Source organism: Saccharomyces mikatae, assembly GCF_947241705.1.
Source record: "Saccharomyces mikatae IFO 1815 strain IFO1815 genome assembly, chromosome: 14".
NCBI classification, from domain to species: Eukaryota; Fungi; Ascomycota; class Saccharomycetes; order Saccharomycetales; family Saccharomycetaceae; genus Saccharomyces; species Saccharomyces mikatae.
In genome coordinates this window covers 125,458-147,035 of record NC_079269.1, presented here as the reverse complement: position 1 = coordinate 147,035, position 21,578 = coordinate 125,458, and the positions used below count along the sequence as shown (strand labels likewise).

General features: G+C 38.7%; 8 protein-coding genes across 8 annotated transcripts; 6 read left to right on the top strand and 2 right to left on the bottom strand.

Moving 5' to 3' along the window:
* Positions 1-281: 281 nt before the first annotated feature.
* YIF1 (protein transporter YIF1) lies at positions 282-1,232 on the top strand (the record flags this gene model as incomplete). The annotated part of the gene is made up of 1 exon (XM_056225132.1): positions 282-1,232. One exon carries the CDS (start codon positions 282-284, stop codon positions 1,230-1,232), a length of 951 nt encoding a protein of 316 aa, XP_056078981.1.
* A 285-nt stretch (positions 1,233-1,517) lies between these two features.
* On the top strand, positions 1,518-2,573 carry PDR17 (phosphatidylinositol transporter; the record flags this gene model as incomplete). Its single annotated transcript, XM_056225131.1, has 1 exon — positions 1,518-2,573. One exon carries the CDS (start codon positions 1,518-1,520, stop codon positions 2,571-2,573), a length of 1,056 nt encoding a protein of 351 aa, XP_056078980.1.
* A 433-nt stretch (positions 2,574-3,006) lies between these two features.
* On the top strand, positions 3,007-3,849 carry IST1 (Ist1p; the record flags this gene model as incomplete). Its single annotated transcript, XM_056225129.1, has 1 exon — positions 3,007-3,849. The coding sequence occupies one exon, from the start codon at positions 3,007-3,009 to the stop codon at positions 3,847-3,849; it is 843 nt and encodes a 280-aa protein (XP_056078979.1).
* A 145-nt stretch (positions 3,850-3,994) lies between these two features.
* Positions 3,995-7,186, bottom strand: PIK1 (1-phosphatidylinositol 4-kinase; the record flags this gene model as incomplete). Its single annotated transcript, XM_056225128.1, has 1 exon — positions 3,995-7,186. The coding sequence occupies one exon, from the start codon at positions 7,184-7,186 to the stop codon at positions 3,995-3,997; it is 3,192 nt and encodes a 1,063-aa protein (XP_056078978.1).
* A 524-nt stretch (positions 7,187-7,710) lies between these two features.
* On the bottom strand, positions 7,711-9,546 carry LYP1 (lysine permease; the record flags this gene model as incomplete). Its single annotated transcript, XM_056225127.1, has 1 exon — positions 7,711-9,546. One exon carries the CDS (start codon positions 9,544-9,546, stop codon positions 7,711-7,713), a length of 1,836 nt encoding a protein of 611 aa, XP_056078977.1.
* Positions 9,547-10,458: 912 nt separating this feature from the next.
* ALP1 (arginine permease ALP1) lies at positions 10,459-12,180 on the top strand (the record flags this gene model as incomplete). Its single annotated transcript, XM_056225126.1, has 1 exon — positions 10,459-12,180. One exon carries the CDS (start codon positions 10,459-10,461, stop codon positions 12,178-12,180), a length of 1,722 nt encoding a protein of 573 aa, XP_056078976.1.
* A 523-nt stretch (positions 12,181-12,703) lies between these two features.
* BNI1 (formin BNI1) lies at positions 12,704-18,562 on the top strand (the record flags this gene model as incomplete). The annotated part of the gene is made up of 1 exon (XM_056225125.1): positions 12,704-18,562. The coding sequence occupies one exon, from the start codon at positions 12,704-12,706 to the stop codon at positions 18,560-18,562; it is 5,859 nt and encodes a 1,952-aa protein (XP_056078975.1).
* A 452-nt stretch (positions 18,563-19,014) lies between these two features.
* Positions 19,015-21,387, top strand: SEC2 (guanine nucleotide exchange factor SEC2; the record flags this gene model as incomplete). Its single annotated transcript, XM_056225124.1, has 1 exon — positions 19,015-21,387. The coding sequence occupies one exon, from the start codon at positions 19,015-19,017 to the stop codon at positions 21,385-21,387; it is 2,373 nt and encodes a 790-aa protein (XP_056078974.1).
* Between the last annotated feature and the right edge of the window lie 191 nt (positions 21,388-21,578).

Sequence of the window (21,578 nt, the reverse complement as noted above, 5' to 3'; positions counted from 1 at the left end):
TATAGAAAGATCCAAATAATTTACGCGTTCTCATTACCCTGACCGAAAATAAATCATTTTGACAATTCAAATGATAATAAAGTTGGGTCGTTTCAGCAGCATGGTGGTTACTGTCTCCCAGTTCTCGAATAGCATAGCCAGGACTCTGCATTAAAAGTCGTATTCCGCACTAGAGTAGTTGTTTAGTTTACCGCCTATCTATTGACTTCCTCCTCACCCATAGTTGGCTTTCGCTTACAAAAGCATCCATTGCAAAAGAAGAAGAAGAGAGGTATACCAGAATGTCTTACAATCCGTATGCGTATGTAACAAGCGAGCAGAATGGCGTTAACGATCGTTTTGTTCACACCCCACAACAGCAACAACCAATACAAATTCCCAGAAATATGCCAATGAATGGCCAAGTTAATGCAAATACGAACGCAAATATGAATGGTGGCGGCGGCAGCAGCAGCTTTCCATTCCAAGATCCTCGTGGTTCTATGGCATTCCAACTGGGACAGAGTGCGTTTTCCAACTTTATTGGCCAGGACAACTTCAATCAGTTCCAAGAAACGGTCAATAAAGCGACTTCAAACGCTGCTGGCTCTCAACAAATTTCCACGTACTTTCAGGTCAGCACACGTTATGTGATCAATAAATTGAAACTCATTTTAGTTCCCTTCCTTAATGGCACCAAAAATTGGCAGCGGATTATGGACTCTGGCAACTTTTTGCCACCAAGGGATGACGTGAACTCTCCAGATATGTATATGCCTATAATGGGATTAGTTACCTACATTCTCATCTGGAATACTCAGCAAGGTCTGAAGGGTTCGTTCAATCCAGAAGATTTATACTACAAGCTTTCTTCTACTCTGGCGTTTGTCTGTCTAGACCTATCCATATTGAAACTCGGCCTGTATCTTTTGATTGACACCAAGATTCCCAGCTTTAGTTTGGTCGAACTGTTGTGTTATGTTGGTTACAAGTTTGTTCCATTGATCCTTGCTCAGCTGTTGACTAATGTGACAATGCCATTCAATTTGACTCTTTTCGTGAAGTTTTACTTGTTTATTGCCTTCGGAGTATTTCTACTAAGATCCGTCAAGTTCAATTTGCTAAGCCGTTCCGGTGCCGAAGACGACGATATACATGTATCGATCAGCAAATCAACCGTCAAGAAGTGCAATTACTTCCTATTTGTCTACGGTTTCATTTGGCAAAACGTTCTAATGTGGCTAATGGGGTGATCTTCAACTGAAGAGATCGAAGAGAAAATTTAGTTTACATACACGCATCCCTATTAACTATAGCAAATTTAAATATTTATATACTTTTATTCCCATATCATACATTATATGTTTCCTTGTTCTATTTTTTTAGCTTCAGGTAGAGTGAAAAAGAACAATAGAGGGATTAAAAATTGTCGGAAAAATCACGCTTTAAAATAGATTCAATATACATCATCAATTTAAAAAAAAAAAAAAAAAGACCCTGGAAAATCACACAAAGAAATAACAAACAGAAAGGCAACAATGGGTCTTTTTTCAAGAAAACGGGATCATACGCCTGCTGTGCCTAAGGAGAAACTTATTCCATGTGATAAGATATTCTTGGAACCTCCTGCCAAGTATGGTAACGCTACTCCACCGGAACCACTCTTGGAAGATCAAAATGAGAAATATAGAGCTGTCTTGCGACATTTCCAGGACGATAGCCTGAAATTGCCAGAGAATCTCAATGATCTTGATAATGGGACTCATGTTAATGCAAGACCTTTAACTGATTGGGAAAAATTTTGGCTCTCTAGAGAGTGTTTGTTAAGGTACCTGAGAGCTAATAAATGGAACACCGCCAACGCTATCAAGGGTGTAACCAAAACTTTGGTCTGGAGGAGGGAAGTTGGGCTTACACACGGTAAAGAAGATAAAGACCCTCTAACTGCAGAGAAAGTCGCGGTTGAGAATGAAACAGGTAAAGAAGTTATCTTAGGCTTCGATAACGCCAAAAGACCTCTCTATTACATGAAGAATGGTCGTCAAAACACAGAATCCTCGTTTAGACAAGTTCAACAATTGATCTATATGATGGAGACTGCAGTAACTGTGGCTCCACAAGGAGTGGAAAAAGTCACGGTCTTAGTAGATTTTAAAAGCTATAAAGAGCCAGGTATTATTACTGATAAAGCTCCACCTATTTCAATTGCTAGGATGTGTCTGAACGTTATGCAAGATCATTATCCTGAAAGGTTGGGTAAATGTGTCTTAATTAACATCCCATGGTTTGCATGGGCTTTTTTAAAAATGATGTATCCGTTCCTTGACCCTGCGACTAAAGCGAAAGCTATCTTCGACGAACCATTTGAAAACCACATAGAACCATCTCAGTTAGATGCTCTATACAATGGTCTGTTGGATTTCAAATATAAACATGAAGTTTACTGGCCGGACATGGTTAAGAAAGTTGACGATTTACGATTGAAACATTTTGATAGATTTTTAAAGTTTGGAGGCATTGTTGGATTAAGTGAATATGATACCAAGGGCCAACATGACGAATTGAAATATCCTGTTGATATGGTCATTCAATGATCTGTAGTTTGTTTTTTTTCTTTTACGCTTGCCAATCCTTCATACATACATGTATATATTTATATACATATATATTCAGACGTACTTGTGTACTGATTGCTTATGTACTCACACCTCTTTTTCAAAATACTGTGAGAAACTTGGTGAATCGGCTATTCGCATTCAATTGTTTCGTTTTTTTGACGAAAAATACCTTTCTGATTATTCAAAGGGTTTGAGTATTTTATTCTTCCCCTGGGGACTCAGGATAGAGAAGAAAGTAAAACAAAACTAAGAATGGCACCTCCTATGATACCGTTCAATGTATGTTCATATTTTATAATATCCTTTGAAAAGTTTCAATGTTCAAGTAATCCAGGGTGTACTAACTAAAAAATATCACGATATATTGACCAAATAATTGCTGTAGATTAAGCTTAAAACATGCCTGAAGATGTGTATTCAAAGATTAAGGTATGCACAAGAAAAGCAACAAGCGATCGCAAAGCAGTCTCGAAGACAGGTTGCACAACTGCTATTGGCAAATAAAGAACAAAAGGCGCATTATCGTGTTGAAACACTAATACATGATGATATTCATATTGAGCTATTAGAAATATTGGAGTTATACTGTGAATTACTGTTGGCTAGAGTACAGATAATAAATGATATCACCACCGAGGAAGAGCTTGTCAAAGAGCACCTGGAGGATGGCATCAATGAAGCCATCCGGTCGTTAATATATGCGATTCTTTTCGTTGATGAAATTAAAGAACTAAGTCAGTTGAAAGATTTAATGGCTTGGAAGTTAAACGCTGAGTTTGTTAATGGGATTATAACAGATCATATCGACGTACCTGACAAAATCATACAAAAATGCTCTCCCTCGGTTCCAAAAGAGGAGCTGGTCGATCTATACTTGAAGGAAATTGCGAAAACATACGATGTGCCATATAGTAAACTGTGTGGTTCCTTGTCCTCATCTTCTTCTAGCATAGCTTTAGATTATGATGACCTTTCAGTCGAGATGAAAGATAACGACGAAGAAAAGCCTATATTAACCTTAGATAATGATGATATTGACGTTGCTGATGCTAAACATCCTATCATTATAAAAAAGCCCAGACAGAATAGCGAAAATATAAACAATGAGCTAAAGATTCCTAAAGATATCAAAAAGGAAGTAGTTGACAAAAAACAATCAGAAAAGAAAACTACGAGAAGAAAGACTAAAAAAGAGCAAGAAAATGATGAACTGGACGAGTTAAAAAAACGTTTCGATGCTTTGCGAAGATAATAAGAAAAATTTTATAAATATTTAACTAGTCGTATGCTTATTAACTTTCTTTATGTTATTCTGTGTTCAATGAACTTACTTTGTTTAATATTCTTGGCACGATTTAAAGATACATAAATATATTCATCCCGCTTTAGTCTATTTCTCAACTATAAATACCTTGCGTGATAAGTTGGAATTGGTCGTATATTCTAGTATAAATACTACCCAAGGATTTTCCTACCAAGAAGTTCTCTACAAAGTCGTCGACTTCTTTTTCTGACAATTCTAATTGGAACCTTTGTCGTAGTTGTACACTGGTTTGTTCGCCAGCATCAAAACAAGGCTGCATGTTGTCCTTTTGCATGATCTCACACATTGATATAATTTGATCAGCATACTTTCTCAAAGCCTTGAAAGAACTTTTTGTAAGCTCAACAAACTTCTTAAAGGCTTCCCCTTCTACTCCGCCTAACAGTTCGATATATTCGTAAGTTAGTTTAAATGGAGCAGCTTCAAAGCCCACGGAGCCTGGTGAATTTGATAGCATGAATCCAAAATCGATGTGACTCACATGACCTTCATTATCAATCATGATGTTACCGTTGTGCCTGTCTTTAACTTGTAGGAGATAGCAAATCACAGAATATGCGGCTAGCGAGCAAGCAAAATTATCCTGGGCTCTTTTATATTTGAACCCATTGGGATTACCAAAAGCTCTAAGGAAATGGTCGTTCAAAGATGCAATACTACCTTTATCATCCAGCTCTGCATCTTCGATCATCTTTTTTGTTAAAGCCTTTTTAATACTATGAACAGACATAGCATTTGTGATAGTTTCCACAAGTCCCGTGTTTGCACTTGTAATTAAAATCTTCATTCTCTTTACCCAAACTCCCACTTTTTCTTTGACCCATATATTGGCCATCGCCTGAATCATTTGATATGCAAAAGCTTCCTGTCTCAAATCATCACCGGTCTTGGCAATCACAGAACATAAATCCCAGTTTTCTAAATGGCCATACTCTGATGTTTTACGTATCCTTTCTTTCTTTGTAGCCCAATCTTCACCCAGATATGATGTATCAATACCACCTGTCATTAAATCGTTTTCTAATTTTCTTTCACCTGCCATTCCATGGAGGGCCTCCAAATCGTGATAACCAAATTTATCCTGCACCTCCTTCATTGATGAAATGATTTGGGCACGAATCTGTTTTGTACTTTCAGACAGCTGCTGTGGCGATTTATCCAGTTGCGCTAACATAACTGCTGAAACTCTCATTTGGTCTGCTAAAGCGTCTGTTTGATTATGAATTTTTTTGTTATTAATTCCATTTTCAATGAGTACTTCATCTAAGTTCGAACCAAAGTTCAACTCTGGACTTCTGTCTTGACTACCAGCAGACAAAATTGGAACGTTGGCAGCACTCTGTAATACTAAAGAATTTCTATACGCTTCATCATCTGTTCTGTTCTTGACTTTTACCATTGACATATCGCCTAAATCTTCCTCTTTATTAACCTCAGTTCTAAAACGGGATAGAGAGGCCGAATCAACTCTTGAAGTGTTGGAAAGGTCCTCATTGCGGGAAATTCCATTGTCTGGTGTTTTGTTATCATATGCTGTAGTTGGAGCGTTAATGCTAGGTGGAGCACTCTCGTTCTTATTTTCATTGTTATCCTTTCTATTCATGTAATTTAAATCAAATATTAGGCCACCTTCATTACTATTGATCTTCTTTAATAGCTTTTCATTTGATTCACTTGTTGGATCAAAATCAAATTCATCTCTTAAATATTCTATCAAGAGCAAATATGGAACTTTTTCAGCAGAATTCAAAACCTGCGCCTCATTAGCTGTAATGGTTACCAACTTATGCAACTTTCCTTTCTTATTTGCAGGCAATAAAGTGGGGATGTCTACTTCCGCCGGCAAGTCTCTATTTAATAAAAATAGCTCAGCACGTAAGGCACTTAATCTGGCTTCCGTCGGTACTCGAGCTAACCTCTGAGATACAGTTTCTAATGCAATGGCAAATTGTGTCTCGCAACGGAAATAATTTGCCTTCAACATTTTAATTTTAGATGTAGTCGACAGTTGAGATAGATCAATCTTTTTACTCAATGAGGAGCTTGCCTTTTTACTGTTTTTAATTGCTTGGCGCGAAAGCGGTTGAGAGTTCGTCCTATTCAGTTTAGGTGTCCCCTCTAAAGAAGCGAACGATGCAGAAGAAAGTCTTGGTTGAATATTATGCAGATCTGGCATAGAACTGGTGAACTGATCGGAGTTTAAAGCGTCTGTATCCTCCTCTGTTTCTCCACCCGTTTCATCATCATTGTTAACAATATCTGTATTCTCATCATTATATCCCTTCGAAGAAATATAAACACAATCTACTCCTTTTGCAGTTCTTGTTAGAGGTTCATCTCTATTGATATTTTTGCCATCATATGTCCTGTGGACATAAGAGTTATCCAAATGTTTGGGTTTACGTTTTGGTAGTTTGATTGAGGATGAAATTCTCTCCTCGAACACTTGGTTACCTACATCGTCTACGATGTCGAAATCCAATTTCACCTCGTTATGTCTCGATTTTCTAAATGTTGCATCTTCTTTGGTTTTTATTGGATCTATTAAATCTATCGGAGAAGTTTGAGTTAAGCTGCTGCTTGAGCTGACTCTTTTCGATTTGGAGCTTTTTTTGTTTAACAGGGTATTCTTTAAGGTCATATTTTTGGTGAAATCCTTCATCGCGCTTCTGGCTAATTTAAAAACAAAGGCTTTTTGTCTTCTACCTTGAGATTCTACCAATGGCTTCGTGGCTTTACTTAACTGTGGTAATGCTATTGCTGACATCATCATGGAGGAAAGTACTAAAGCTGGTGCAACGTTCTCATTTATTCTAACATTTTTGTTGTCATTTGAGCTTGTATTAAAAAGGTTTGTTTGCAAATTGTTTAGCACTCTTCTAGCAACTTGAAAACCATAGGAAGCGGGGTCTGTAGATAAATCCGTTAGCAACGCTTGCAATTGCCAGAATGTCAGCAGTGCAAAATGAGGGTTCTCCGCTCTCAACCTCAATAGCAAATCTTCTAAAGCCATTGATTCTGTTTCCATAGTTATCAAAACCTGTACTAATTGGGGTATATAAAACTGTAGTTCACCGTGAGGAAATGTAGCCAACTTCTGACACAAATAGTAATGAATACCAATATTTTTAGAGTGTTTACATAGCAACTCTACGCAATTATGTAGCGTGAATTCACTGGAATTAATCAGTTTCAATAACTGTTCATTCTTCTTTAGTTCAATGGTATCATCAAAGCTCTTATTTGAACTGGATGCTTTATGCATAATGATGAAAACAGAGTTTGATCAACAATCCGCCTACAATGAGAGAAAGTGATAAGCGAATCAAGATAGTCCAGCAAAGTCCAGAAATCTTCTTAATAGAGTTCAGTAAAGCTCAGAAATCTTCTTAATATAGAAGGTAGGTACGTTTAAAATATTGAAGGGTCTTGAATATAAAATTCCATTCTTCTGGATCTTCATTCTAATGATATTTTTGGCAGGGTTCTTTTGTTCTCATGCAAAAACACGAAAATAACAACAGTTGAACGTGTCGTGAATAATGACATGAATAATAATGTTTCTTAATTTAACTTGCAAATAGTATGTAAAGATTATATTATAAACAGAATGCCGATGCAACGAAAGTGATATTGACCGCGTTACGATGTAACATGTTATGAATAGTGAATAGTAAATGTCGATATTATATATATAGTGTAGGTGCCTTTTCAAGAACCCTCCACAAATTAATTGAAGTAATGAACGCCTTTCCTTTCCTTTTTCAATCTCAATTTCCAGTAAAGGTTCTATGCAACAGCTGCCCAAAACTTCTCCCATAAATTCTTTGGCTCATCATCTTCCCAGATAATGGCTTCGATTTCTCTTCTGTCAGAATCGATGTCAATATCTTCTAGTTTCCAAATAAATCTACATTTGTAGTACAATTGACAACTAATGAATACAACGGCCAAAAGTATCAAGGAAATATAAGATGTAAAAAACTCGGAAACACTGAACGGACAGAATGCTTGAAACCCTTGAATGAATATGATGATGGTGACAAAAAAAGAAGCATAGTAGGCCCCATAAGGCATTAGTTTAGCCTTGAAGGGCAAATCATCACGAGAAATACCACGTTGCTTCAATGCTTGCATGAACCTGATGTGGGCCAAAGAAATGAACAACCATGCACATAGCCCTGCCAAAGTGGAAATGCTAATTAGCCAGTTGAATGCGGTATTGGCATTGTTGTTGACGACCAAAAAGGCTAAAAGACCCAATGCAGCTGTTGAGAGGACGCCCATGTATGGAACACCCTGCTTAGTGACGTATCCAAATTGCTTTGGTGCGTTGCCGCTTTGAGCGAGAGAGTACAGGACACGAGAACCAACGTACACGTTAGAATTGGCAGCAGATATAACAGTAATCAAGACCACAGCGTTGAAAATGTCTGGAAGAGCATAAGTACCGGCATTTTGAATAGAAATGACAAAAGGCGATGATGCAATGACAGCGGAACTAGGAGATAAACGGGGCTCATTGTATGGAACTAGCAAGCCAATAAAGAACAAGGACATGATGTAAAAGATCACGATCCTAAAGACAACTTTGTTGATAGCTCTTGGGACTGTCTTCCTTGGATTAGCGGCTTCACCGGCGGTGATACCAACCAGTTCAGTGCCCTGATACGTGAATGCAGCATTGATCAAGGACGAAACCCAACCGAGGAAACGGCCTTCACTCTTGTTTTTAGAGATGATGCCCGGTCCCCAGGCACCTGGGTTCCTCCAGTATCTAAAACCGATGGGTCCTTGGTGAGACCCACCACAAACAATAACCAAGGCGTATATCAAATAACCCACAATGGCTAAAACCTTAACCGATGCCACCCAGAACTCAAATTCACCGTAAACTTTCACGGGAAAGAAATTCATTAAAGTAATAAGAACCCAAAATATCGCGATCCAAGCCGCCAAAGGGACTTTATCCGTCCAATATTGAATGACTTGGCCAATAACAGAGACTTCCACGGCATAAGTGATAGCCCAGTTGAACCAGTACATATAACCATTGGAAACACCAAATGCAGGTGATAAGAACCTTTTCGAGAAGACAGTGATAGATGACGTTACGGGGATGAACGTGGCCATTTCACCAAGTGATTGAGTGATGAAGTAGATCACTGTACCCATAAATATATACGCGATTAAGGACCCCACAGGGCCCGCATTACTCAAGGGCGTGGAAATACCAACGAAAAGACCAGTACCAATAGTACCACCTAATGCAATCATACCTATATGTCTTTGCTTCAAGGCTCTCTTGACATGTTTGTCTTCATAGTGAGCTTCTTCCTCGTCCTCCTCGTCAGCACCTGCTTCGTGAGAAACAATTTGCGTCCTAGTCAAGGAGTTGGTTGTTGAGTTTACATCGGCGATTGCGTCGTCTTGTAAACCATGTTTTTTCTTTAAATTGTACTGTTTCTCGTCAATAGAGTATAGTGTCGACTTGTTATTTATATCTATCACCTCCATCTCATGTTCTATCTGGTTCTCCGGTAACTCCCGTATGCTCTGGTCCTCAAAGTTGTCATGTTTCTCATCCCATTTATTGGATGTTATTATATTGCTAAACCTGCCCATACGGTATATTGTGTAATTGTTGCAGGCGATGCCTTTTTTTTCCTTTTGTGTTAATAAAAACAGGTAGGTTGCTTTTTTTCAGTTCTCTTCCGTGTCCTTATTAAATAACAACCTGACAAATGTGCTCAATATTGATCATTAATCATTTGCAAACTTTCCCAGGGATTTCGGGCACTTTTTGCATTTTTTTTTCAGCTTTGCGAGAAATTGCACACGGGCGCAAGTTTCTTTTTCCTGCGGGAAGGGCAATTAGTCACTGGGTTCTCCCGCTTGCTGCGAACATTTCTGGCACACGGTGCGATTTCCTTTTACCCCACTGGGTTTCGGGTACCGTTGAAAAGTGGTATGAACTAACAGCACCTGCTACAACTTTAGCATATTTTGATGTTGTTGCACACCTATGTACGTTCTAAATGCTTGGTTAAAGTATACGTTGTGGCGAAGGAATTGCAACAGTGGAAAATGATTTTGTTTCGTATACAGTGATACTTCGTTTCCCACAGTTCTTATTTTATTTTTTTTGGTCATATTCGGACAGTTTTCGTACCCGTGCGTATTCCTTGAAGGAAATAATGTAGTAGCTATCGATGTGCGACTCAAAATATCTGCAACGTTTTTGGGGTCGCGGCGTTGAGGATCTGACATAAAAATGCTTATAGCGAACAATACGTTACTGTGTGAATTTGGTCCCTTTTTGTAACCACATCATTCCTGCAGGTAACTCCATTCCAGATAAAGATTTTCTTCGATGGCAACACAGTCAGCGGCACTGGAGTGAAAGTAGATAATAACTTTACTCCGATGTATATCGCATATGTTTTTGTTTATTATTAATTTTTTGGTTTTCTTGTTGTCTTGCGCAGAATTAAAGGCACATATCAGCGGCAAAATCAAAATATTGTGATAATTGTCATGAATGAAAGTGTGGACATGAGAATGTCCAAAGTGAGTCAGTACGAAATCAATTCTATCTCTACAATAAAAGAGGAAGAATTGATATGTGCTAGGTATGATGGACAGGATACTGAAGAGGCTGTTGCCGGCAAGAGCAGCATTAATAACGATAGTGCTAAGGAAACGGAGACATCGCCACGAAAGGGCGGGGAGGTTAAGCGGAAGCTAAAGCAACGGCATATAGGAATGATTGCCCTCGGTGGTACTATAGGCACAGGTCTCATAATAGGTATTGGCCCGCCACTGGCACATGCGGGGCCTGTTGGCGCCCTGATATCCTATTTATTTATGGGGACGGTGATTTACTCTGTGACTCAGTCGTTAGGTGAAATGGCTACATTTATCCCAGTAACATCTTCGTTTTCTGTCTTTGCGCAGAGATTTTTGTCGCCTGCACTGGGCGCCACAAACGGCTACATGTACTGGCTGTCGTGGTGTTTTACCTTCGCATTAGAACTATCCGTTCTGGGGCAGATCATTCAGTATTGGACAGATGCCGTACCCTTAGTAGCTTGGATCGTGATTTTCTGGTGCTTGTTAACTCTGATGAACATGTTTCCCGTGAAATATTATGGAGAATTTGAGTTTTGCATAGCATCCATAAAGGTAATAGCGTTGCTTGGCTTCATCTTTTTTTCATTCTGTATAGTTTGTGGTGCGGGACAATCTGGCGGGCCCATCGGTTTCAGATACTGGAGAAATCCAGGTGCCTGGGGACCAGGCATCATCTCTAAAAACAAGAATGAAGGCCGTTTCCTCGGTTGGGTTTCGTCCTTGATCAATGCTGCATTCACGTATCAAGGCACTGAACTGGTTGGAATCACCGCCGGTGAAGCCGCTAACCCACGAAGAGCCGTCCCCAGGGCAATCAAAAAAGTTGTGGTAAGGATCTTAGTCTTTTATATCCTTTCTCTGTTTTTCATCGGCCTTTTGGTTCCGTATAACGATCCGAAATTGGATAGTGAGGGCACATTTGTCTCTTCGTCCCCCTTTATGATAAGCATTGAGAACTCAGGAACCAAAGTCCTTCCAGATATATTTAATGCGGTCGTACTGATCACTATTCTCTCTGCAGGTAACTCTAACGTGTATATTGGCTCAAGGGTACTGTACAGTCTATCTAAAAACAGTCTGGCACCAAGGTTTTTGTCCAACGTAACCAAGGGCGGTGTACCATACTTCGCTGTACTTTCAACATCTGCATTCGGGTTTTTGGCTTTCTTAGAGACATCTGCAGGCAGCGGTAAGGTTTTTAATTGGTTACTAAACATCACCGGTGTGGCAGGCTTTTTTGCCTGGCTTTTGATTTCACTTTCACATATCCGCTTTATGCAGGCGATAAAGAAGCGTGGTATATCAAGGGACGACTTACCTTACAGAGCTCGCATGATGCCTTTCTTGGCATATTATGCATCCTTTTTCATCGCACTGATCGTTCTGATTCAGGGGTTTACCGCATTCGCACCTACTTTTCAACCCATTGACTTCATTGCCGCATATATATCCGTATTCCTGTTTATAGCTATCTGGTTGCTATTCCAGGTTTGGTTTAAGTGTCGCTTTGTATGGAAGCTGCAGGATGTCGATATAGATTCTGACCGCCGGGACATAGAGGAGCAGGTCTGGATAGAGCCAGAATGTAAAACAAGGTGGCAGCATGTGTGGGATATTCTTTCATAACCTTAGATTAACTGAATAAATACGTACATTTGTGTTTACCTATATGCTATATCCTTTTTCAGTGACCATCTATAGATATTCCCTTCTTGTTTAATTCTTAGCCGCCGAAAGTCATCGCCCGCAATTTCCATTGATTACCCGACATCCATTTGGTGGAAGTTTTTGATGTGGAAAAGACAAAGAAAGAAAAATTAGATGTGTGGGAAACAAGAATCCCTTTTAAGAACAATAGCACGGACCCTTCCTGCACATAAGAGAACGCTGACAGCGGTGTGTTTATTGTTTTCCGTATTAATCATAAAGTGGGTAGTGGCTTTTTTTCTTCATCCTTCGTGGTTTTTATACGTCTCATACAGTTGGACCTTTTCTTATATTTTTCTTACCTTCTCCTCCATCTTCTGTGCTGAACAGAAAACATATTAACTAAAACCTAGTCAGCTCAGCGTTTAGGTTTACGCCACTAGAGAGAATTCCCGAACCTTCTCAACCTAAAAGAGAGGGATAAAGAGAAGGAAGTAAACAAATGTTGAAGAATTCAGGCTCAAAACATTCGAATTCAAAGGAAAGTCATTCGAATTCGAATTCTGGTCTCTTCCAAAATTTGAAGCGCTTGGCCAACTCAAATGCAGCGAATAACAACACAGGCTCTCCAACCAATGTATCTCCACAACAACAGCATTCTCCTGTGGAGCACGAAGCGGCTACTTCACCAGCATCTTCATCATCTTTTAGGAAACTGAATGGACCTTCTAGGTCTATATCTACCGAAGCAAGGCCGTTGAACAAGAAATCGACTTTAAACACTCAAAATCTGTCCCAGTATATGAATGGTAAAATAAGTGCTGATGTGCCCGTGTCCTCACAGCATGCAAGGTCACATTCAATGCAATCGAAATACTCGTATTCCAAGAGGAATTCTTCACAGGCGTCTAATAAGCTAACAAGACAACATACCGGACAAAGTCATTCTGTATCCAGTCTTCTCTCCCAAGGATCGCTGACTAACCTAAGTAAGTTCACCACACCTGATGGCAAAATTCATCTGGAAATGCCCTCTGATCCGTACGAGGTAGAAGTTTTGTTTGAAGATATTATGTACAAAAGAAATATCTTTCAATCTTTATCGGGGGACAAGCAAGAGGCACTGATGAGTTACAGCACCGAGAAGAAATGGCTGATTGTAAAGCAAGATCTACAGAATGAGCTGAAAAAGTTGCGAGCAAACACAACCTCTTCTTCCACTGCCTCTAGAACATCGATAGCGTCGGATCATCACCCCATACTCACGGCTAATTCATCTCTTTCATCTCCTAAATCTGTTCTGATGACAAGCGCCTCTTCCCCAACGTCCACTGTATACAGCAACAGCTTAAATCATTCCACTACTCTTTCATCAGTAGGTACGTCGACTTCAAAGAGCAAGAAATTAATGGGCGGGAGTTTGAAAAAGCAACCATCTCTAAACAATATTTATCGAGGCGGTTCTGAAAATAATACAAGCGCATCCACTCTTCCAGGGGATAGAACGAACAGACCGCCGATACATTATGTGCAACGAATCCTGGCAGATAAACTTACCACCGACGAAATGAAAGATCTATGGGTTACCTTAAGAACAGAACAACTAGATTGGGTGGATGCTTTTATAGACCATCAAGGCCATATTGCTATGGCTAACGTGCTTATGAACTCAATATATAAGACTGCGCCACGAGACAGCTTAACAAAAGAATTATTAGAGAAGGAGAATTCTTTTTTCAAATGTTTCAGAGTTTTGTCAATGCTTTCACAAGGTTTGTATGAGTTTAGTACGCATAGACTAATGACTGATACTGTTGCAGAAGGTCTATTCTCCACTAGGTTGGCTACAAGGAAAATGGCTACAGAAATTTTTGTTTGCATGTTAGAAAAAAAAAATAAAAGCAGATTTGAAGCGGTTCTTACCGCATTAGATAAGAAGTTTAGAATAGGGCAAAATCTCCATATGATTCAAAATTTTAAAAAAATGCCACAATATTTTTCACATTTGACTCTTGAAAGTCACTTGAAAATCATTCAAGCTTGGTTATTTGCCGTTGAACAAACTTTGGACGGAAGGGGTAAAATGGGTTCCTTAGTAGGCGCATCTGATGAATTCAAAAATGGTGGAGGTGAGAATGCCATTTTAGAATACTGTCAATGGACAATGGTTTTTATCAACCATTTATGCTCTTGTTCAGACAACATAAATCAGAGAATGCTATTAAGGACAAAACTGGAAAATTGCGGTGTTTTACGAATTATGAACAAAATAAAATTGCTGGACTACGATAAAGTAATGGATCAAATCGAGTTATATGATAATAATAAGCTTGATGACTTTAACGTTAGATTAGAAGCAAACAATAAAGCATTCAATGTAGATTTACAAGATCCACTATCATTGTTAAAAAATCTTTGGGATATATGTAAAGGTACCGAGAATGAAAAACTTTTGGTTTCTTTAGTTCAACACCTTTTTCTTTCTAGTTCAAAATTAATTGAAGAAAATCAAAACCCTTCTAAACTAACCAAACAATTAAAGGTGATGGATTCTTTGGTAACTAGTGTCAGTATTGCTTCAACTTCTGATGAAGAATCTAATATGAATATGGCCATCCAGCGGCTTTATGATGCTATGCAAACTGATGAAGTAGCACGTCGAGCTATACTAGAAAGTAGAGCTTTAACAAAAAAACTCGAGGAAATTCAGGCGGAGAGAGATTCGCTAAGTGAAAAGTTAAGCAAGGCAGAGCACGGGCTCGTTGGACAGTTAGAAGATGAGTTACATGGGAGAGATCGTATTTTGGCTAAGAATCAAAGAGTTATGCAGCAACTGGAGGCTGAGTTAGAAGAGTTGAAAAAGAAGCATCTTTTGGAAAAGCACCAACAGGAAGTCGAATTAAGAAAAATGCTAACTATACTGAATTCAAGGCCGGAGGAAAACTCCAGTATAAATGAAGGTATTAGAGGTAAAAACTCAAGTTTAAACTCTTCAGAAAAAGCAAATATTCAAAAGGTGTTACAGGACGGATTATCAAGAGCAAAGAAAGACTATAAAGATGACTCGAAGAAGTTTGGTATGACACTTCAGCCTAATAAGAGACTGAAAATGTTAAGAATGCAAATGGAAAATATCGAGAACGAAGCTAGACAATTAGAAATGACAAATTTTGCTGAATTTGAAAAGGATCATCTCGAACCTCCAATACAGATCAAGAAGCCAAAATTGAAGAAGATCAAACATAAAGACAAAAAGCTTATAAGCAGACCTCAAGAGGTAGACATGAACAAACTAAATGACCTAAGACGAGCTTTAGCCGAAATCCAAATGGAAAGTAACGATATTTCTAAATTTAACGTCGAAGAACGTGTAAACGAGCTATTTAACGAAAAGAAATCCTTGGCTTTGAAGAGACTGAAAGAACTAGAAACAAAATACAAGGGATTCGGTATTGACTTTAATGTTGAGGAGATCATGGAAAGTCCAAAGAAAAACTCCGCAAATGAGAGAAAAGAAGATGGTGCGAATTATTCAAGTCTTGATCCCAGGACATACCAGAATAAGTTGGATGAAATCAATAGAATAACAGATCAGTTGTTAGATTTACAAGCACAGACTAAACAAGATGATGGTGGAGTAAGCAGTTTGTCCTCTTCTAGCTCTAGTGCTGAAGGAGAGGACGTATACCAAGATGCATTTCCAGCTCAAGAAGTTAGGAGTGAAAACTCAGAGCTATCTGTAGAATCAGGTTCTGGATCTTTTCTCGATGCATTATCTCAAAAATATGGCACTGGTCAAAACAATACGGTATCAGTTGGTTTGAGAGACAGTGACTATGTTTCAGTAATCGGGCATATGCCCAGTAAAGTAGAAAAGACTTTCATGAACAAACTCAGGAAGTCCACGGCGTCTTCTGCCCCATATTTGGAAGAGTTAACTCAGAAGGTAAATAAAGTTGAATCATATGAACAAGATGAGGATGAAGTCAGGAGCAAAGAATCTTCATCAAAAAACGCTCCGAGAAATGCAGTTCCCGTCATAGATAAAGTCAAGGAAAGTTTCCGAGGACATGTAGAAAGTAGAGAAGAAGGACGTCTGGACACTAAAGAAGAGGAAATTGTGAAAAATGATGAAGAGACTATCACAACAAATCTCAGTGCTGTATGTGGATCAGATAATGTAGCTAATGCTAAAAGTATTACAACCGTATCTTCCACGCTTCCTCCACCGCCTCCTCCTCCTCCTCCTCCTCCCGTTCCTGTAGAATTGTTCGGTAATTCATTAGAGAAAGAGGAGGAATCAAAAGATGATTCTGTCAAGCAAGATACTGGAAACGGTGCTGCTCCACCTCCTCCACCGCCTCCTCCGCCCATGGCATTGTTTGGCAAAAACATGGGGGGAACACCTCCACCACCACCACTACCATCTGTTTTACGTTCATCAGCTGCAGGTGCTATTCCGCCCGCTCCACCAATGATGCCGGCATCGCAGGTCAAATCTGCCGTAACTTCACCGTTACTTCCTCAATCGCCTTCGTTATTCGAAAAGTATCCTCGTCCTCACAAAAAACTAAAGCAGTTGCATTGGGAAAAATTGGATTCCACTGATAATTCTATCTGGGGAACAGGTAAGGCTGAAAAGTTTGCGGACGACTTATACGAGAAGGGTGTTCTTGCTGATTTAGAAAAGGCATTCGCCGCTAGAGAAATTAAATCTTTAGCAACTAAGCGTAAGGAAGATCTAAAAAAAATCACCTTTTTATCTAGGGATATTTCTCAACAGTTCGGTATCAACTTGCATATGTATTCATCACTTTCAGTTACCGATTTGGTGAAGAAAATATTAAACTGTGACAGAGACTTTCTGCAAACACCAAGTGTAGTGGAGTTTTTGTCAAAACCTGAAATTATCGAAGTATCTGTTAACTTAGCCAGGAACTACGCCCCATATTCTACGGATTGGGAAGGTGTTAAGAATCTTAAAGATGCGAAACCTCCGGAAAAAGATCCGAACGATTTACAAAGAGCAGACCAAATATATTTGCAGTTGATGGTTAATCTGGAATCATATTGGGGTTCACGTATGAGAGCTCTCATAGTGGTTACTTCATATGAAAAAGAGTACAATGAATTACTGACAAAGTTAAGAAAAGTTGACAAGGCTGTTGGTGCGCTCCAAGAGTCGGATAATCTACGCAACGTTTTTAATGTTATTTTAGCTGTTGGTAACTTTATGAACGATACTTCCAAGCAGGCACAAGGTTTCAAACTTTCTACTTTACAAAGATTAACGTTTATTAAGGATACTAATAATAGTATGACTTTTTTAAACTATGTTGAAAAAATTATCAGATTAAATTATCCAAGCTTCAATGACTTTTTAAAGGAATTAGAACCCGTGTTGGATGTTGTCAAGGTTTCCATTGAGCAGTTAGTTAATGACTGTAGGGACTTTAGTCAATCGATTGTAAACGTAGAGCGTTCAGTTGAAATTGGTAATTTGAGTGATTCTTCAAAGTTTCACCCGTTGGATAAAATTTTAATAAAAACTCTGCCTGTATTACCTGAAGCGAGAAAGAAAGGGGACCTATTAGAAGATGAAGTCAAGCTGACTATCATGGAATTTGAAAGTTTAATGCACACATATGGTGAAGATTCTGGTGATAAGTTTGCAAAAATTTCATTCTTTAAGAAATTTGCGGATTTTATAAACGAGTATAAGAAAGCTCAATCTCAGAACTTGGCTGCTGAAGAAGAAGAAAGAATTTATGAAAAACATAAAAAAATAGTGGAGGAACAGCAGAAAAGGGCACAAGAGAGGGAAAAGCAAAAAGAGAACAGCAACTCATCTTCATCAGAAGGAAATGAAGAAGACGAGGCGGAAGATAGGCGAGCCGTTATGGATAAACTATTAGAACAGTTGAAAAATGCAGGTCCTGGTAAAAGTGACCCCTCCTCCGCTAGGAAAAGAGCTTTGGTTAGAAAGAGATATCTCTCTGATAAAGACAATTCCCAACAACTACTCAATGACTTGGATAATGAAGAAGGGTCTATTCTCTATTCTCCAGAAGCCTTGGATCCTGACGCCGATGCAGTAATCCACGCTGAATCACCAACTCCACTTACTACAAGAGGCACTTTAAATATCCCTGAAGATTTACCATCACCATCTAAGGCATCTACACTGGAAGATCAAGAGGAAATCAGTGACAGAGCTAAAATGTTACTAAAAGAATTGAGAGGCTCTGATACCCCAGTAAAGCAAAATTCCATACTCGATGAGCATCTAGAAAAACTGAGGGCTCGTAAAGAAAGGACCATCGGTGAAGGCAGCGCTGGTAACAAGCTAAGTTTCAAGTAAGATTGAAAACAATTAAACTCATAAAAGTCAGAAAAATTACAAAACAAATGCCACTATAAAAAATAATCACGAACAATTTAATCACGGATAATGATATATATATGTATGCATACTATACGTATATAAATGAAATTATGTTTATAGATCACTTATGATACATTTTTCGTTCATCTTCATGAGGTATTTCTCATTATTGCCCTCATAAAATGATTGTGTATTAATTACATGTACCTTTTCCTACATAACTACCCGGAACCATTTTTCGCGTTCGTTGAAGCACCTTTAAAACATGACTCGTTTACCTTGAATATTGACACACAGAGTGATTCGTGTAGACACTCCCTTTGTTATTTGTAGCTGTACTAACATTAATCTCAATCAAAAGGTCCTGGAATTTGGCCTTTGGTTTATTAGGCTGTTTCATACAAAGGTTATTAAATAAGTACTTCATGATGGATGCTTCTGAGGAAGCTAAAAGAATATCACTACAGGTTACATCCTTGTCTACACAATTGATCGAGAGCGTAGATAAACAGTCACATTTAGAAGAACAGCTTAATAAATCTTTAAAGACAATATCCAGTCAAAAAGAAGCGATTGTAAACTACAACCGGTTGAAAACAGATTATGAAGCTTTGAAAAGAACAGTATTAGAAAAAGATGACGAAGTAAATAAACTTCGTGAGGATGTAGTCAAAGAAAATGAGCTTCGAACTAAAGCTGAAGATGAAAATGACAAATTGAATAAAGAAGTTGAAGATTTGACTGCTTCACTTTTTGATGAAGCTAACAATATGGTTTCTGACGCCAGAAAGGAGAAATATGCTATCGAAATTCTAAACAAAAGGCTCACAGAACAACTACGTGAAAAGGATACATTATTAGATACCTTGAGTCTACAGCTCAAAAACTTGAAGAAAGTGATGCATAGTTTGGATAATGAAAGTGTGGTCACTAATAGCTCGAACAGATACTCCACAATCTTAAACGACTCAGCAACTTCTTCTAGCACTTCTTTGAATAAAGTGCCAACTTTAAATTCATCTGCTTCCCAAGATATGTATAGTGGGATCGTATACTCGCCAAGTATTTCATCTATTCGTTATGATGTAAGCCTTTACAATGAATTTCTAAAATTTGTCGCTGCATTGCCTAATTGTGACAACATAAAAGCAACTTCATCAGAGTCAAAATTGATTCGTAGATTAGTCAATGATGAAATCCAACCTATACTAAAGATTGATAATGCATCAGGCATCGGGTGGTTGGTTAAGAAAACGTTACTTTCTTTGATTATAGATGGTTTGGTGGTTATGGAACCTCTAAGCGGCGTTAATGCAACCTACCAAATTGGGTATAATTCAAGTAGCCCTGTAAAGCAGGCTACCCCAAATATGCCAAGAATGTTCAAGTTTCCCTTAGATTCGCCTCCAGTCGCCGTGCATGCAGCATGTTCCTTCTGTGGAGAATCCAGAGATGACATTATTGAACATGCAAGGATGTATATATTGAAAACTTTGCACAAGGCAGACGATGGCACAGAACAGGTAACAAATACCTATCCATTATGTCATTGGTGTTTGCTAAAGTTAAGGCAAACTTGTGAAATATTTGCCTTTTTAAGATCACTGAAGGTAGGTGCATGGCATTTAGAAAAACTGGAAGCGCAAAGTATTACTAAGGGGGATTTGGGAAAATTCTCTGAAGTCACGAAGCGTACCAAGACGGACGGTAGAGTCTCCTCTCAAGATAAAAAAGCGAAACGGTTGAGTTTTATGGCAGGCCTTGGTATTAACTCTTCATCGAAAAGTAAGCAAAAAATGGAAGTCTTTTCCTCCGAAGCAAATGCAAAGCCAGGACAGCCTACTACTAATATTCAAAGAGCATGGCTACAGCTATGTAAGTTGCGTTGTATACTTCATTGGAGTCATATAGGTATATGGGCGGTGGATGATTCTATTTCCTCAAAAATTGGACCGTTTGTTGGTGATGAAGATAGTGATGAGAATCGAGATGATTCTATATCAGTCCGTTTGCAAGACAAAGCACTTTGGAAGAAGAGTACGGGAAAATGCTCGTCTTCATCTAGCCCAGGCGAAGGCCCAAAGAGCGATACTTTTGACTTTGAAAGTGAAGAAATTGAAAGTGGAACTACAGGTGAATCTTCGACGGGTGAATCCTCGACGGGTGAATCTTCGACGGGTGAATCCTCGACGGGTGAATCTTCGACGGGTGAATCTTCGACGGACGACTCTGCGACAGATGAATCTTCTTTAGACGGGTCTTCCACTAATGGTTCCTTAACAGAGGAGTCTTCAGCGGAGGAATCTTCCCCAGCGGCTTCCATTACTATTCACGGAGATTCTACTCCACCAGAAAATCTGCATGAAGATGAAGGTGATGATACAATAACAAAAGATGATAAAAGTAGTATCAAGTCGATTAAGAACAATGAAGAAAATAGCAATAGTGATGACGAAAAAAGAAAGAATATACCAAAGAGGAAAGCCGCTCGACACAGGTTGCAAAAAGAAAAGTTACTCCAAGATTTAGATCATTTAGAAGAGCAGTTTATGGAAGAAAGCGCAATTAATCAAAAGGAACCTGAAGCTTTTGATGATATTGTAAAACAAATTGAATCCTCGGAGAAGGCATCTACTGCAGACAAGAATTTTGCGATAGATAACCTCCAAAGCACAAAAGAGCAAAACTTGACGATAAGTAATAAACACAAAGAACAAATAAGGGAAAATAGCCCAAGCAGCGGGTTGCATGCGTCTTCAAGCAATGATGATAACTTTGATGATGCCCAAGAACAGCAGTAAATTATGTAATATTTAATTTTATGTATCCGAATGGACATTTAAACTCACTCGGAGTGTTCAAAGTAAAGAAAAACGAGAAGCATGATTAAAAGAATCGCGTATTTAAGGTTAGACTTTCTTTCTATTTGGAAGGTAGCCATTAAACAAAAACACCCAAGTACACAAAGAAAAGATATTTTATTTTTAGATAT